This window comes from Macaca fascicularis, chromosome 2 (assembly GCF_037993035.2).
Source record: "Macaca fascicularis isolate 582-1 chromosome 2, T2T-MFA8v1.1".
Taxonomy (NCBI): domain Eukaryota; kingdom Metazoa; phylum Chordata; class Mammalia; order Primates; family Cercopithecidae; genus Macaca; species Macaca fascicularis.
Genome location: NC_088376.1, coordinates 182,834,045 through 182,850,742, shown reverse-complemented (window position 1 = coordinate 182,850,742; position 16,698 = coordinate 182,834,045). Strand labels below are relative to the sequence as shown.

General features: G+C 39.9%; 1 protein-coding gene and 1 long non-coding RNA gene across 12 annotated transcripts in view; one reads left to right on the top strand and one right to left on the bottom strand.

The window, feature by feature from the left end:
* Positions 1–12,795, top strand: part of CMSS1 (cms1 ribosomal small subunit homolog) — a 371,982-nt gene extending 359,187 nt beyond the window's left edge. For all 9 annotated transcript variants that reach the window (XM_005548320.4, XM_065539579.1, XM_065539577.1 and 6 more), the window contains 6 exons: positions 344–403; positions 1,748–1,850; positions 6,135–6,195; positions 6,512–6,599; positions 10,501–10,589; positions 12,497–12,795. In XM_005548320.4, the coding sequence (XP_005548377.3) occupies positions 344–403; positions 1,748–1,850; positions 6,135–6,195; positions 6,512–6,599; positions 10,501–10,589; positions 12,497–12,580 (485 nt within the window). In that variant the 3' untranslated portion in view covers positions 12,581–12,795. The remainder of the gene's footprint in view (positions 1–343; positions 404–1,747; positions 1,851–6,134; positions 6,196–6,511; positions 6,600–10,500; positions 10,590–12,496) is intronic.
* Positions 1–16,698, bottom strand: part of LOC135969479 (uncharacterized) — a 121,169-nt gene that overhangs the window by 24,631 nt on the left and 79,840 nt on the right. The window contains exons 2-3 of one of the 3 annotated variants that reach the window (XR_010584741.2): positions 5,485–5,565; positions 4,731–4,838 (exon numbers count right to left, since the gene is read on the bottom strand). The exons of 1 other annotated variant lie outside the window; for it this stretch is intronic. This is a non-coding gene — a long non-coding RNA (uncharacterized lncRNA). Of the gene's footprint in view, positions 1–4,730; positions 4,839–5,484; positions 6,210–16,698 lie in introns of those variants that run through there. One more of the 3 variants, XR_012431736.1, reaches the window with a different exon arrangement.

Genomic DNA, 16,698 nt, shown 5'->3' with positions numbered 1-16,698 from the left:
TGAACATCTTTACATAGATTTGTTAGCCACTTCATTTTGCATTTGTGTAGTCCCCATTTTATGGATTTGGAAAATAAAGGTGCTTCATTAATCTGCTGAGTGATATAAGAAGCTCCTATTTCACTGCTCTAAGAAATTACGGGCAGCTCCGTGACAGGTTAAAAGTTTACTTGTTGCTGCTGCTGTTATTTTAAATATAGGCAACACTTTAAGATATATAATGGGCCCCAATTCACTAATATTTTACAACCTTATACATCACTCATAACTCACATATAATCTATTTTGATTGTGTGTGTGCATTTACAAAATTCTCTGTATACCATGTTTATCGTATTTCTAGACTCCTGTTTCCTCAAGGCCAATGATTTGACTCACAGTCTTTCCTCATACCTAAAAGAAAGTAAGTAAACTCTGATTTTAATCTATTTAAATTTATCCTTATTTTGCTCTGGCTTTGGAAATTTAGGTTTTGGTCTCGTTTTTGTTTTATAATACATTAGGCCATTGTTGCTCCAGGAATCCAAAGAATGGTGTTCTAGTCCCAGGTCCCCCACCAATTTGCTGTTTGACTTGAGATGAGTCACTGAGTACTCCCCTGGACTTAATTTGTTATCTGAAAAATAGGGAAGATGGACTATGTGATATGTGTTCCATCTGTGAGATTCTGAAATTCTATTTGCATGTTTAGAACTCAGACCATGGCTATAGTGAAGCCAATCTAATTCTATCTTTTCAAAATGTATTTTTTGGGAGACTGGAGAAGGACAGGGTCTCACTCTGTCTCCCAGGCTGGAGTGCAGTGGTCTGGTCATAGCTCAGTGGAGCCTCAACCTCCTGGGTTCTGACGATCCTCCTGTCTCAGCCTCCCAAGTAGCTGGGACTACAGTTGTATGTCACCACAAGCAGCTAATTTTTTTTTTTTTTTTTGATTATTTTTGGTAGAGACAGAGTCTTCCTATGTTGCCCAGGCTGGTCTCAAACTCCTGGGCTCAAGAGATCCTCCGCCTTCTGCCTCCCAAAGTGCTGAGATTACAGGCGTGAGCTACTGTGTCTGGCCCTTCAATATGTATTATATGTAGCCAGCAATAACTAAATTATTCATATCAACTGGTCATTTATTTATGGCCAGCAATGAAACAGTTTAGATATAGAAAGTTTCCATTCTTCTTTCAAACTACAAGCAATTCTGATGACACTAAACTTGAGTTCATAAACCTTTCTTAGCGTCAAATTCAGAAAATGTAAATCTAGGTAATAATAGAATCAACCTCACTAGATTATGAGAACTAAAAAGAAAATCTATGTAAAGTGCTTAGCACCATGTCAGTATTTAGTAAGTGTTTGCTGTTTTTAAATGTTTGTTCCATTTTATATCTTATGTTGAATTTCCCTTTAAAATTTAACATGACTGAATCAGAATTCATTTCCTATTTAATCAACATTGTGAAGTATCAAACATAAATTAAAATATCAAAAATGTAATATTCCAAATTTTTTTACTTAATTTTAAAATTAGTCACATTTAGGGACTTGGCATGTTTGTTTTGTGTTATAAATTAATGATACTTCATTTTAATCTAATATTTACAATAACCAGAAAATTGAATTATAATTGTAATTATAATGAACCATGCTCACTGTATTTTATTTTGCTTAAACACTCAACAAAGAAGAAATACTCAACTTGGGAGGTGGGCCCTGTTTTGCCATTTTTCAAATAATTGTTTTGTGGTCTTTTTTCCAGTCTGTCCTAAGTGGGTAAAACTTAGGAAAAACCACAGTGAGAAGAAATCGGTCCTGATGCTGATCATCTGCAGCTCAGCCATCCGAGCCCTGGAGCTCATTAGGTTGGAAGGTTCACCTATTCCGTATCATAAATGTTTTCTGAATAACTGATATATGCCAAACTATTACGTTCTATGTGCTGGAGATGTAGCAATAAACAAAACAGAGTCCCTGCCCTCATGGAATTTATATTTCAGTGGGGGAGACAGATAATAAACAAGTGAAGATACATCATAACATCAGGTACACCTATATGTAAGGAAAAAATCAAGCATGGCAAAGGGATATAAGTAGATCAGGACTACTTTTAAAAGGGTGGTCACAGAAAGCTTCTCTAAGGAGATGACAATTTGATCAGAGACTTGAACAAAGTGAAGAAGAAAGCCCAGCAGCTATCGGAAGAAAAGCATTCCAGGTAGAGGGGAGAGTAAGCACAAAAGACCCCAAAGATAGGATGCCATTGTAGGATTTTGAGGAGTTACTTGATCTGAATCATCATTTTAAAGGTTCCCTTTGGCTGCTGTGTGGAGAGCACACATTATAGAGAGCACAGGTGAAGCAAGGAGATCATACCCCAAACAACCAGTTAGAAGAAAATATCTGACTTAAAATAGTAACAAGAAAAGACAGAAGCCAGGCACAGCAGCTCATGCCTACAATCCTGTCACTTTGGGAGGCTGAGATGGGAGGACTCCTTGAGCCCTGGAGTTTGAGACCAGCCTGGGCAACATAATAAGAATTATAAATTTAAAAAAAAAGAAGAAGAAAAGAAAAGAAAGAAAGAAAAAAGATAGAATACCACAGAATACACTTATCAAAACTTATGTACAGACAGTATCATCTAAGGGATGCAGAAAACTTGAACAAACAAAAATGTATACCATATTCTTGAATAGGAAAACTCAATATTGTAAGCATGTCTGTTTTACTTAGGATAGCCTACAGATTTCACACATTCCTAGTTAAACTCCAATAGAGTTGTTTTTTTTTTTTTAACTGGTTAAACAAGTTCTGAATTCTTATGGGATAATATACAACTAAAAATAGGCAAAGAAATTCTGAAAAATAATACTAATGAGACGATTATATCACTAGAGATTACAAATTATATATACATATATATATATATACACACACTCTCTGAAGTCTCAATAATTAACAGTATGGAACTGGCACATGCATGACAGATCAGACGAGTGGAATAGAATTGAAAGTTCAGGAACAGACCCAAATGCATATGAAAATGTAGCACATGCCTAAGGTGACAAATCAGAAATCAGTAGGGAAAGATGGATTGTTTAATAAACGGTGTTGAACAACTGAGTAGCCATCTGGAAAAGCAAAGTTGGATTCATATCTCACTGCTTATAACAAGATAAATTCCAAATGGAACAAAAATTTAAAGGTAAACATTATGTTTTAGGCCGGGCGCGGTGGCTCACACCTGTAATCCCAGCACTTTGGGAGACGAAGGCGGGCGGATCATGAGGTCAGGAGATCGAGACCATCCTGGCTAACACAGTGAAACCCCATCTCTACTAAAAATACAAAAAAAATTGCTGGGCACGGTGGCAGGCGCCTGTAGTCCCAGCTACTCGGGAGGCTGAGGCAGGAGAATGGTGTGAACCCAGGAGGCGGAGCTTGCAGTGAGCTGAGATCACACCACTCACTCCAGCCTGGGTGACAGAGCGAGCCTCCCTCTCAAAAAAAAAAAAAAAGATTATGTTTTAAAGATAATTTGTCAGTGCTTTACTAAGTGCTTTCATGTACTTTTTCATTTACTGTAGTTTTTGTAGAGTAAACAAAAAGGCTTCCACTGGTCAGTGGTAACATTCAGCTTTCAGAGAAGAGCCGTGAGAGTCAGACGAGATTTGCTAGGACCAGCTCTCTCTGAGAGCCTGGCTCTGGGTCAGGCTTTGACAAGAGACAAAACAAAGGAAAATCCAAGTCATGAAGAAAGAGGAACTTGGTCAAATAGACTAAGGTGCAAATCTAGACACTCAATAGTTATTTACATCTGTTTTTTCTAAATGAACTAATGTAATCACGAATTTAGAAAAGTAGTTGTTAAACTTTAATAGTCCTTCAAACCCTCCTTTCTCCACTGAAGTGGAGACACACATTAAATTGTATCACATTGTGCACATACATTAACTTGTAGCATATAATCTCCCAGTGAAACACTTGTGTTTCTTTCCATTTTTTCTGCTCTAAACATAATTGATCTTGAAGATTCCAACTGCTTCCGGGCAGCTGTATTACCAGTCCTAAAATCATGGGAATTCACATTGACTTTTGAGTGCTTTAAAAACTACCTCATTTCAGCTTCAGATGCTAAGGGCAAAGAGTTTGGCCTGGAGGTGGACTCTTAAAATAAAGCTATCAAATTGATTCGAGCTTTTGTTGTACATAAATTCCTTACTGAGGACATAAAAGTACTATGTTGTCACACTTCATTTACCAATTTGCAATATTTTTTTGTGTCCCCAGTAATACTGTGATCCATTTCAAGGTTAGGTGATTTGCAGAAGGTGATTTCTGAGTAGGCACAACAAGCCCTACTGATAAAGACTAACATTTAAGAAATCGAACTTTTGTGAGAACATCTGTTCTACTGAGAGCCATGACTTACTTTAAATTGTCTTCCTGGTTAACCTGGCCATGGAGAAAGCTTATGTGTAAGTAAAAACTTGAGGCAACAGAACTTGTAGAGCATGATTCACTATTTTGCAAACTCATATGTTTTTACTGGTCAATATTTCTCAAAATATAATAACGATATATGAAGGAAACTAGTAAACCCATGTTAGGTCATCCTCAAATATAGGTGATATATAGAAATACGTTCAACAAATGAAAAACAGGTTGTGAAAACAGAAGCAAGGAAAAAGTAAAGAACAGAAAATTAGGTGAAGCCAGCTAGAAATGGTGCTCAAACTCACGTCCATAAAGCCCCGTTCAGTTGCAACAGTGGCCCCAACTGGGGGCCTGCACTTTCCAACAGCCAGGATCTGTTGGGAAATACTATCAGTTGTCAGATTGATGGCATTCTGTGGGTTTAAGAAGAAAAAAAAAAGTTCCCTGAGAAATACAGTTTTTCCCTCTGTGACATAGTGATAGCAGCATTCTCAGTGTCATCTGTACAACAAGAATCCTGGACAGATAATGTTATGTGGCTGTTTATAGAACAGCTGTTGGTGCCAGCTGAGGACCTGATGCCACAGTAGAGGTAGAAAGGCAGGCATGTCAGGTGCCACCAGCGTCGTCTCCACCCTCAGAGCTGGTGGTCTGGATTGATGTGGATAGATCTAGCTTCTTGACTACCTAGAAACTAAGTGGACTGCCTGTCCTGCTGGTGTAAGCCAGAGACTGTAAAGCGACAACTCAAAGGCTAAGTTTACCCCACAAGTATTTGGCACCTAAAAAATTTTTGAATGACTTGCCCATATTTAAAATCAGATTGCACATATAAAAATCTAAATTTCTGGCTTCTCTAAAAATCAGAGGATCTTAGGCCCATAATCTCACATCCTCATAACTGGCAGAGCTGAGCACTAGTTGACCCCTGTACAGGGGGCATCACTCTCGAGTGCCCCTCAGTCCTCACACCCACCTCCCAGATCACCTCATTTACAATAACCCCTGCCCTCATAGCTTTAATTCCGCCAGTCCTTTGTGTCAGTGGTTTCTTCTTACTTTTTTTCCTTCCTTCTTTGCTTCCTCTTTCCCTTCTTTCCTTCCTTCTTTTCTTTCTTTTGGCTGAAGCTCCATTTCCACCTATAAAATTTTATAGAGAAGTTTAGTCTACAAAGTAGATAAGAAAGGACAGCTCTGACAGAAGGATAGAAACCCGCCTTCTTCCCCCTTTCCATCTCATCCCCCGGTTTTCCTCATGGCCACCACAGGCAGACCTTTGTAGATGCCCTTGGCTCCACAGAGAATGGGCTGACATCACCGCTCTAAGATATCCCTTGCAACCGAATTTTGTATGAGAACTGCTCTGCACGGTTGGAAATGAATTTTCTGCCAGGGACCTGAAATACTGGAATTCTGTATTACAAGTGAAAGGCAGATCATGTGTTTCAGTAATCAAGGAAACCTAAGTAAGGTTGACCTTGTGTATGGCAGTGTGAAGCCAACACAGATAAGTACCTGAATAAAAGGCTACCCCACTCTCATTGCAAATGCTGGCTAACCTGCAAATCTCAGAATTTGTGTGTACATATGTGCATATATACACACATATGCACACATCCTTTGAATAAAGCAAGACATAATACTTAAGTAGTCATCGTGGCCTAGAATGAGTTGGTTTTCTTAAGCATTCACCTACTTCTTTTCATTAGGTCGATGACAGCATTCAGAGGAGACAGCAAAGTTATAAAATTATTTGCAAAGCACATAAAGGTAAGCAAGGGCCTGTGATCCCTAAAGGCCTCTCCCAGACCTCAGCTTTTTCCTTTCAACCTCTTCTCCTAATCTCCTTAGCAAGTATTTTATTGAGTTCCTTCCTTATGTAACATTTAACCACTTTTCTAGTTTTTTAAATTCTATGCCTCCACATATCTACCTCCCCCCTACAGCAGTTGCTTCTGCCATGCTCCGTCCCTGAGGCTTGACCCTTTGATTCCTTGAAGATTTAACTTTGAGATAAAGTTAAGAAATTGGTGTAAAATTGCACTTTCTTAATGACTTCCTTTTCTTCTCTTTCCTCTTGGAACAGGTCCAGGAGCAGGTAAAGCTGCTGGAGAAGCGTGTGGTGCACCTGGGTGTAGGAACTCCAGGGAGAATTAAAGAACTTGTTAAACAAGGTATGACAAGAGGGCAGCGATACTCTTGCCCAGGGCTGGGAGTTTGCCTTACCCACATGTGAGTCTCAGAAACTAAATTCAGGATATACAGAAACCAGACCTCTGTGTTAATTCAGGAAGTGGAAACTCAGCCTTTAATCTCTGAAGCCAACCAGCAAGTATAGCACATTAGGGAATGATAAGAGCTGTGGCAAACTGAAGTACATGTGCCCACCTAAACAGAGTCCAATTCCAGCTGCTACAAGCAGGTTAGTGGGTCACACGGCCTTCATTCCACCAGTGCGCGGCCACTGCTTCAGTTGAGTATTCCCGCTCACTCCACAGAGTCTCGGGGAGACTCCCATTTTGAGGGCTGGTATATAAAACATACTAAAACAAAACATAGTTTCCGTGAATGTAATGCGGGCATTCCATAATTGTTCTTCCCAAATGTGTTTCTCTTTGAGTGCTTTACAGAAAGTATTCTAGACAATATCCACTGGTGAGTTTTTCTAGTTTGCCGACTTTCTCAAAGCCAGTAACCTGAGAACCTGCTAACCTGCTAATTATCTTATTACCTCTTCTACCTACCAGGCACATTCAATGATTTCTTTTCAATAATTATTTCCAAATTACTTATGTATTATCTAATAGAGGTTTTTTTTAAATAACTGTCTGGAGCTATTCTCAGATTATTTTATATACCTAAAAGTAATGTGCTCATCAGTGTAGTAACTCATTATAGAGATGGTCATTTGCCAGGGAGCAACCAAAAGCTAAAACTACTATTGTTTCTCTCCAGATGAAAATCATCCAGGGTTACTTGAACCCACTATATGCAGAGTTTTGTACAAATACCAACAAGTAACAAATTTGGCTGCCCCTGACAAGGAAGGGAAACAACACTTTTGAGTTCCTACTTGTACGCAGTGCTATGCTTGACACCCTTACATATGTTATCTCATTTAGCACTCACAGCATCCTTACAGGCCAGCCATTTTATTTCTTATGAGAGAGAACTGAAGCTCAGAGGGTTATGTCACCCTCCCCAAGGTCTATCACTCCCAGCTTTCCTGGTTCTACAGCCTTTTCTCCTCAGGGAGCTCCTGATCCAGCTGAAGAACCAAATGTACATAGACTGAGATCGATAGCATGAGGCAGTAAATGCCAAGAGCCAAATGAGCACTTCTAAGTGGTACAAGAGTTGAAATGAGAAAGAGATAGTTATGCTGGCCTGAATCTGCAGAGCAGGGTCTTTAACTGATCTTTGAAATGTGGAGAGGATTGAAATAGGCCGGGAGGGTCAGGGGAAGCATCCATGAATGGGAGAACAGCCCAGTGAGATTCTCAGAAAGCAGGCACATACACATGTTATATCACAAGGAATTAGGAGGAGGCAAAACAGTGTTGCAGTTAAGAGCCCCTATGATGGACTCAGACCTCCAGATTCAAATCTTAGGTCTAGCAACTTACCAGCTCTGTAACCTTGGCAAGTTACTTAACCCTTCTCAGCCTGTTTCTTTGTACGAATGACCGGGATTGTAATAGTAGCTACTTTAAGGTTTGTTATAAAAACAAAATGCCAATAAAGAGCTCAGCGCACTGTCACACCCTAAACACTTAGCAAATATTAGTTACTTATTAAAGAGACCAACTTTCTTGCTTGGAGACTTTGTGGGCTATAGTAGCAGTTGATGCAATTGGAAAGAAATTTGAGGAAAGCCCTTGAACAGTAAGCCAAGGAGTTTGGATTTTTGTCTTGTGGACATCCTATGGCATTTGAAAGTTAAGAGGCACCAAGGCCTTCTATGAGACACAGATTTGGGAGTGATTGACTGGGTATCAGGAGAAGCTAAGGATGGACTCTCAGGTTGGTTCCTGTCTCCCTAGCAGCTTTTAGCTAAAGATTCACCACCAGTCCCTCCTGGCATCCAGATTTTTTTATGTGTCACCAGACTTCCCCAACCCCCACCCCATGCAACAGGATTACTCTTCTCTGTATTTAAAAGAAAGAGAGGAAGAGAAAAAGCAAAGCTATCCAGACTATTGAAATCAGATCTCTACAGAGTTGTGAGACCTCAATATGCAGGCTTATTTCAGGTGGAAAAATCATTTAAAGGGCGATGTATTTTTACAATATTAATGAAAATAATTTTTACTTCTGATTCTAATTGGATGAATGGTTTAATATTCATTAACCACAGGTCTTTGGCTACATACAAAGTGTTTAAAGAGAATAGTCCCAGCACCCTAAAAATGGGAAATCTAACAGAGTGACACCAGTAGCACATATGTAGCTGTTTATGACTTAATAAGATGTTTATATGTTTATATATAAGGAGAGTTTTCAGACATTGAACAATATCCCATGACATTGGTATGTATACAATTACAGACAATTGTATTGTTTTAATTTAGTAATGAAGGGGATTTTCTGACTGTAGGAGCCTTTGGAAAATGCAAAAATGTACAGAGAAGAAAACAAGTCACTTTAGAGGCAATCTCTTGTTAATAATGAATATATTTCCTTTCAGTCTTTTTTCTATACATTTGTATGTTTATTTTTATATAGCAGAGATTGATTATACTGCATTTCATAACTTTATAACCTACCTTTTTCACTTGCTCTATCTCATGAGGACTTACTTTCCTTGTCATGAAGCACGTTTAATTTTTCATTTGTATAGCTACGCTATTTACAATATTCTATTGTAAATTTATTTTTTTGCAATTCTATTATGGTAGACTTTGGGTTGTTTCTAAATTTTTGCTATTATAAATAATATGGCAATGATCATTTTTGCAAGTAGCTATGTTTATGTTTCTGATGCTTCATTGGGATTGGTCATAGAAGGAAATTTATTTTATCAAATACAAGCATTTTGGCCAGGCACCGTGGCTCACGCCTATAATCCCGGCACTTTGGGATGCTGAGATGGGCAGATCACTTGAGGTCAGGAATTCGAGATCAAATAAAAGCATTTTGAAGCTGTTATATTATGCTCAGTTTCATTCCAGAGAGGCTGTACCTATTGCTTTCCTGCCAGCAGTTATATTAAGGGAAGACTGATGATCAACTCATTGTCTTTTCCAGTTCACCATTTTTATTTTAATTTTGCAGAATGTTTTTAATAACAGGCATTTGAATTATAAACAGCATGAACAAGTATTAGGGGCAAAGAGGAAAATATTTAAATACCATGAGGAAAAGCTGAGGGGAAGTGCCGCGGGAGAGAAAGGCTGTAGGTACTGTTAACACGAGAGACGTGGAACAGCTTGGAGCAGAGGCAAGAACTGACTGTATGCCCAACTGTGAGACATCTGAGGACCAGACAATCCCTGAGGTCCCCTGCAGCCCTCACAGTCCATAATTGTCTTGTAGACAGACAGGAAAACAGTGAATGGAGTAATTAAGTGATTTACCAACCTCATCAAAGGATAGCTGAATAGAGCCTACTCATCTCAACTTCCTTTTCTGCCTAAAATGAACCACCCAGCCCTGTCCTCATCTTTCTCCCCACTCACCTCCTCAGAGCCATGCAGACTCCGAGGACTCAACTCCTCTGAAAGGCAACTACCCAAAACTGCAGGATTTAGCTTAGCAAATGCCTGTCAGGAATGAGACTACAGCCTCTGGATCTTCATGAAATGGAGGCTTGGCCAGCATGTGAGCATTTGAGGAGCTTAGCAAGAGCAGCTTGTCTGCTTTCCTCAGAAGCAGTGATGAGTTGATAAGAAGAGCACGTCTCAGAGTGCTGCGTTTGTTTCCATCAGGGAAGGGCAGCACTTAATGTGCAGAGATGAGTTACCGGGGGAGAGGACAACATATGGGACAAAAAGTAACCCGGAGAATAAAAAATCATTTTAATAAGCTTATGTCATGAGGTCTTTACTGCAGCACCTCTCTCCCTGTCTCTTTCAGGTGGCTTTAATTTGATCCCCTTAAAATTTCTGGTTTTCGACTGGAACTGGAGAGATCAGAAGTTGAGGAGAATGATGGACATTCCCGAGGTACCACGTAACCAGCAGTTGCTTTTAATCATTTTTTCTCTATTTGAACTTGAGTTCAAACACAGTAATAAAGTCTTTGACATGAGGAGCCAGCACATTTTAGATTTTGAAATGATTTCTATCTTTTCTAACTCTGAGCTAACTATAATTATAGAGGCCACCTCCTCCCCTTACACATAACTGTATCCTTTCCATGTGTTTCATGGGAATCGGCTCTGTTGCTCCTTAAATGACCAATGGCCTCTCCTCACTAGGGACCATTTTGAGAAACAAGAAGATCTGAAGGACCTGCACTTTTCCTGTGCCTTTCTTTGTAGACACACTCGTCTTTGTCTTTCATTCTTCTATGTGCACTTTTGGCTCGGGTTGGGGAAGCAGGGGTACAAACTTGCCTCTTTGCCAGCATCTCCACATCCCCAATAACCCACTTACTTAATTTAGAAAGATATTTTGATTTCATGGGGTGGGGAAATTTTTTGATGTCTCAGTGGATTACAATTGAATGATTGAATGCCTTTATGGGCACAGTATTAGCTCATTATATATTTTTAAAAGCAATCCATTATCATCATAATGTGAAAAATTGACCTTGCGACCTACCATGCTGTCATGGGGCTAATTTTTCAATCTAGCCTGATGCTTCACAGTAGCTGTTAGAAAAAAAAAAAAATGGTTACCAGTCACCAACCAAGAACAAATCATGGCAGTAACTATCAAAGAGGCTTGGAAATACTCTTCCAAACATGCTGAATGAATTAATTTATCACATAAAACTGTATCTCCAGTTGACCAAACCTGATTATAATTCATCAGTGAGTTATTTCAGACATCAGTTCAGGTTAAAAAACAGTTTGCTCAGTTACACACACACACACACACACGCACACACACATACACAGTTGTGCATTTTGTCCCCTGAATTGACTGGTTTCTTAAAACTGGTTTAACAACTTTGATATCAGGCATGAGGCCACAGTTGATTATTTCAGTTATAATATTAAACTGACTAATCTACTAAGTTTCTAATTCTAATAATGAGAAATATCCAAAAACATCTTTTCACCCATAGTTATTTTTATTCTGTTGCTGTCATTCTTAGCAGTTATCCTAAGGCAATAAAATCCTATACTGAACTATCGTATATAATATTGTTTACAGAAAGCACACTGTGGAGTCCTTGAAACACCTTTAAATAGCATTTTATTTTGAATGGCTGCACTTTAATGAACCTAATGTTTTATATAGTACCTCTTCCTTCATTTATATAGTACCTCTTCTTTCATTTATATAAATATTTTAATTCTGCCAGGCATGGCGACACACACCTGTAATCCTAGCCCTTTGGGAGGCTGAGGTGGGAGGATTACTTGAAGCCAGGAGTTCGAGACCAGCCTGGGCAACAAAGCAAGACCCTGTCTCTACAAAACAATAATAATAATAGGCCAGGCGCAGTGACTCACACCAGTAATCCCAGCACTTTGGGAGGCCAAGGCAGGCAGATCACTTGAGGCCAAGAGCTCAAGACCAGACTGGCCAGTATGGCAAAACCCTGTCTCTACTAAAAATACAAAAGTTAGCTAGGTATCATGGCACATGCTTCTAATCCAAGCTACTCAGAAGGCTGAAGCATGAGAATCACTTGAACCCGGGAGGCAGAGATAGCAGTTAGCCAAGATCACGCCACTGCACTCCAGCATGGGCAACAGAATGGGACTCTGTCTCAAAATAATAATAATAATTTTTAAAATTTCAACTCGAAATCAAATGTGTGTTAGGACTTTTGCCCTCTCTGATTCTGGCCATAACAGCTGGGTAAATACCAGGGAGTCCTGATGGTTGAATTTATTCACCAAGACCATTTTTGCTTGATCTTAATCTTTTTTTTTTTTTCCTTTTCTCTCATTTAGATAAGAAAGGAGGTATTCGAACTTCTGGAAATGGGAGTGCTCAGTCTGTGCAAGTCAGAATCTTTGAAACTGGGCCTTTTCTAAGTCTGTGTCTTAATGAAGATTCCAGTCTTCACAGTAGAAGTTGCATCTTATTTAATGACTCTGATATATTGCCAGCACTCAGTAAATATCAGCAAATAGTTTATGTTAACTGTGTCAGCAGATAGATCGCTGGAATGTGGGGATTCTGAAACAGGAATGAATCTGTCCTTTTGACAACTCTCTTATTTAATAAAGTATCACCGGCTTGTGTGTGATCCTTGTTGAGCAGACCGAGTTTTTCTGTCACCAACTGGCTTCTGATGTAACTGTTCAGGAGAAAGGAAAGAGCAGCTGGGTGACCTCAGGCAAGCCCCTTACCTCTCTGAGCCCCATCTCATCAAAGTGGGAATGTCTCACAGCAGTGTTGAGGGTTCCAGGAGATGGTACATGGGGAGCAGATTTGTAAACTCTGAGGCATGGTCCCAGCAAAAAGGGTGGCAAGTATATTAGTCCATTCTCACATTGCTATAAGTAACTACCTGAGACTGGGTAGATTATAAAGAAAAGAGGTTTGACTCACAGTTTCACAGGCTGTATAGGAGGCATGGCTGAGAGGCCTCAAGAAACTTACAATCACAGCAGAAGGTGAAGGGGAAACAAGCACATCTTCACATGGTGACAAGAGAGCAAGAGAGTGAAGGGGGAAATGCTACACACTTTTAAACGACTAGATCTTGTGAGAACTCACTCCGTATCATGAGAACAGCTTAAGAGCAAGGGGGAAATCTGCCCCCATGATCCAATCACCTTCCACCAGGTCCCTCCCCCAACAATGGGAATTATAATTCAACATAAGATTTGGGTGGAGACACAAAGCCAAACCATATCATTCCACCCTGGCCTCTTCCAAATTTCATTTCCTTCTCACATTTCAAAACACAATCATGCCTTCCCAACAGTCCCCCAAAGTCTTAACTCATTCCAGCATTAACTCAAAAGTCCAACTCCAAAGTCTGATCTGAGACAAGGCAAGTTCCTTCCACCTATGAGCCTGTAAAATAAAAACAAGTTAGTTACTTCCAAGATACAATGGAGGTACAGGCATTGGGTAAATGCTCCCATTCCAAGTGGGAGAAACTGGTCCAAACAAAGGAGCTAAAGGCCCCATGCAAGTCCAAAACCCAGCAGGGCACTCATTGAATCTTAAAGCTCCAAAATAATCTTTGACTCCATGTCTCATATCCAGGCCACGCTGATGCAAGGAATGGGCTCCCAAGGCCTTAGGCAGCTCTACCTCTGTGGCTCTGCAGGGTACAGTCCCCATGGTTACTTTCACAGGCTAGTGTTGAGTGCCTAAGCATATCCAGGTACACAGTGTAAGCTGTCAGTGGATCTACCATTCTGGGGTCTGGAGGATGGTGGCCCTCTTTTTACAGCTCCACTAGGTGGTGCCCCAGTGGGGACTGTGTAGGGGCTCCAACCCCACATTTCCCCTCTGCACTGCCCTATAGAGGCTCTCCATGAGGGCTTTACCCCTGTAGCAGACTTTTGCCTGGACATCAAGGCATTTCCATACATCCTCTGAAATTGAGGTAGAAGCTCCCAAACCTCAACTCTTGCCTTCTGCACACCCATAAGCCCAATAGCACGTGGAAGCTGCCAAGGCTTGGGGCTTGCACCCTCTGAAGCAATGGTTCAAGCTGTACCTTGGCCCCTTTTAGCCACAGCTGGAACTGGGCAGCTGGGAAGTAGGGTGCCATGTCCTAAGGCTACACAGAGCAGCTGGGCCCAGGGCCTAGCCCACGAAACCATTTTTCCCTCCTAGGCCTCTGAGCCTGTGTGGCAGGGGGATGCTGCCACGAAGGTCTCTGAAGTGCCCTGGAGGCATTTTCTCCATTGTTTTGGCTATTAATATTCAGCTCCTCTTGTGCAAACTTCTGCAGCTAGCTTGAATTTCTCCTCAGAAATTGGGTTTTTCTTTTCTACCACATGGCCAGGCTGCAAATTTTCAAACTTTTGTGCTCTGCTTTGCTTTTAAATATAAGTTCTCTTTCCTTATGCAAATGAGCATAGGCTTTTAGAAGCAGCCACATCACCTCTTGAACACTTTGCTGCTTAGAAATTTCTTCCGCCAGATACCCTAAGTCATCTCTCCCAAGTTCAAAGTTACACAGATCCCTAAAGCAGGGGCACAATGCCACCAGTCTCTTTGCTAAAGCATAGCAAGAGTGACCTTTGCTCCAGTTCCCAATAAGTTCCTCATCTCCATCTGAGAACACCTCAGCCAGGACTTCATTGTCCATATCACTATCAGCATTTTGGTCAAAACTGTTCAAGTCTCTAGGAGTTTCCAAACATTCCCTCATATTCCTGACTTCTTCTGATCCCTCCAAACTGTTGCAACTTCTGCCCATTACCCAGTTTCAAAGTTGCTTCCACATTTTTAGGTATCTTTATAGCAATGTCCCACTTCTCTGGTACCAATTTTCTGTATTCCTCCATTTTTACATGGCTATGATGAACTACCTGAGACTGGGTAGTTTATAATGAAAAGAGGTTTAATTGACTTCCAGTTCCACAGGCTGTAAAGGAGGATGGCTGGGGAGGCCTCAGGAAACTTAAAATCATGGCAGAAGATGAAAGGGAAGCAAGCACATCTTCACGTGGCAACAAGACAGCGAGAGAGTGAAGGGGGAAGTGCTACACACTTTTAAACAACCAGATCTTACTATCTGAGATCTCATTATCTGAGAACTCACTATCTGAGAACTCACTATCTGAGAACTCACTATCTGAGAACTCACTATCTGAGAACAGCAAGGGGGAAATCCGTCCCCATGATCCAATCACCTCCCACCTGGTCCCTCCCCCAACACTGGGAATTACAGTTCCACATGAAATTTGGGTGGGGACACACAGCCAAACCACATCAGCAGGATAGTGGTAGAAAGAGCATCAGGTGAATTTGGCACTTCGTAAACATATAAAAAGACAACAATATAATCACAGTTATCTTACTCATTATTTTTTTTTTAATTTTCTATTTTGAAACTTCAGGCTTAATAGAAAAGTTTAAAAAATGGAGAATTCCCATATCCCCTTCCCTGAGCTTTCCCAGTGTTAACTTCTTGTATAACCATAATAGAGTTATCAAAACTAAGAAGTCATCACTGGTACCGTATAATTAACTAAACTACAGAGTTTATTTGGATTTCTCCAAATAAACTGATGTCCTTGTTCTATTCCAGGATTCATTTTAGGATCCCACATTGCACTTACTTTGTTGTTGTGTCCCTTTGGTTTCTTGAGACCACTGACAGTTCCTCAGTATTTCCCTGTCTTTTCATGACCTTCATACTTTTTTGAAGAGTATCCATCGTGTATTTTGTAGAATGTCCCTCAATTTGTATTTGTCTGTAATGTTCTCATGATTTGATTGAAGTTACACATTTTTTGACCAGAATACTACAGAAGCGAGTATGTCCTTCTGGATTTATTATATCAGGGGTACATAATGTTAATATGTCTTATTACCAGTGATGTCAACCTTGATCACCTGGCTAAGGTGGTATCTGCCAGTTTTTTCTACTATAAAGTTATTATTTTCCCTTTGTAATTAATATCCATTTTAGGGGCAATACTTTGAGGCTATACAAACATCTGTTTTTCCTCAAACTTTTGCCTGCTAATTCTAGCAAACATTGGTATTTCTTGCCTGCGACAGCCATTACTGTAATGGTTTTTCTATTTTTCTCATTCCTTCAACATGTGTTACATTTATTACAGAATTCCTCTTTAAGAAATAATTATCTCTTTTCCCCCATTTACTTGTTTGTTCAATTGTTTATTTACATCAGTATGGACTCGTTGATACTCATTTTATTCTATGAGTTATAAGGTAATAGTATTGTTTTTTATTTGTTGCTCAAATTCACTTACTTTTCTTACTCATTTAAATAATGTTGATTGGTTACCCACTCTGTGCCAAGCACTGTGTTTACAACTTTCATTTATATATAAGCTGTCATGTTTAATCACTGAAATAGTCCCAAAGGAAAAAGCGTTATAAGTCACATTGTATAGACAATGAAACTAAATCTGAGAAGGGACATATACTAGTTTAAGTAGCAGAACCAGAAGTCAGACTCAGGTCTCCCATATCCACTTCAAGACACCCA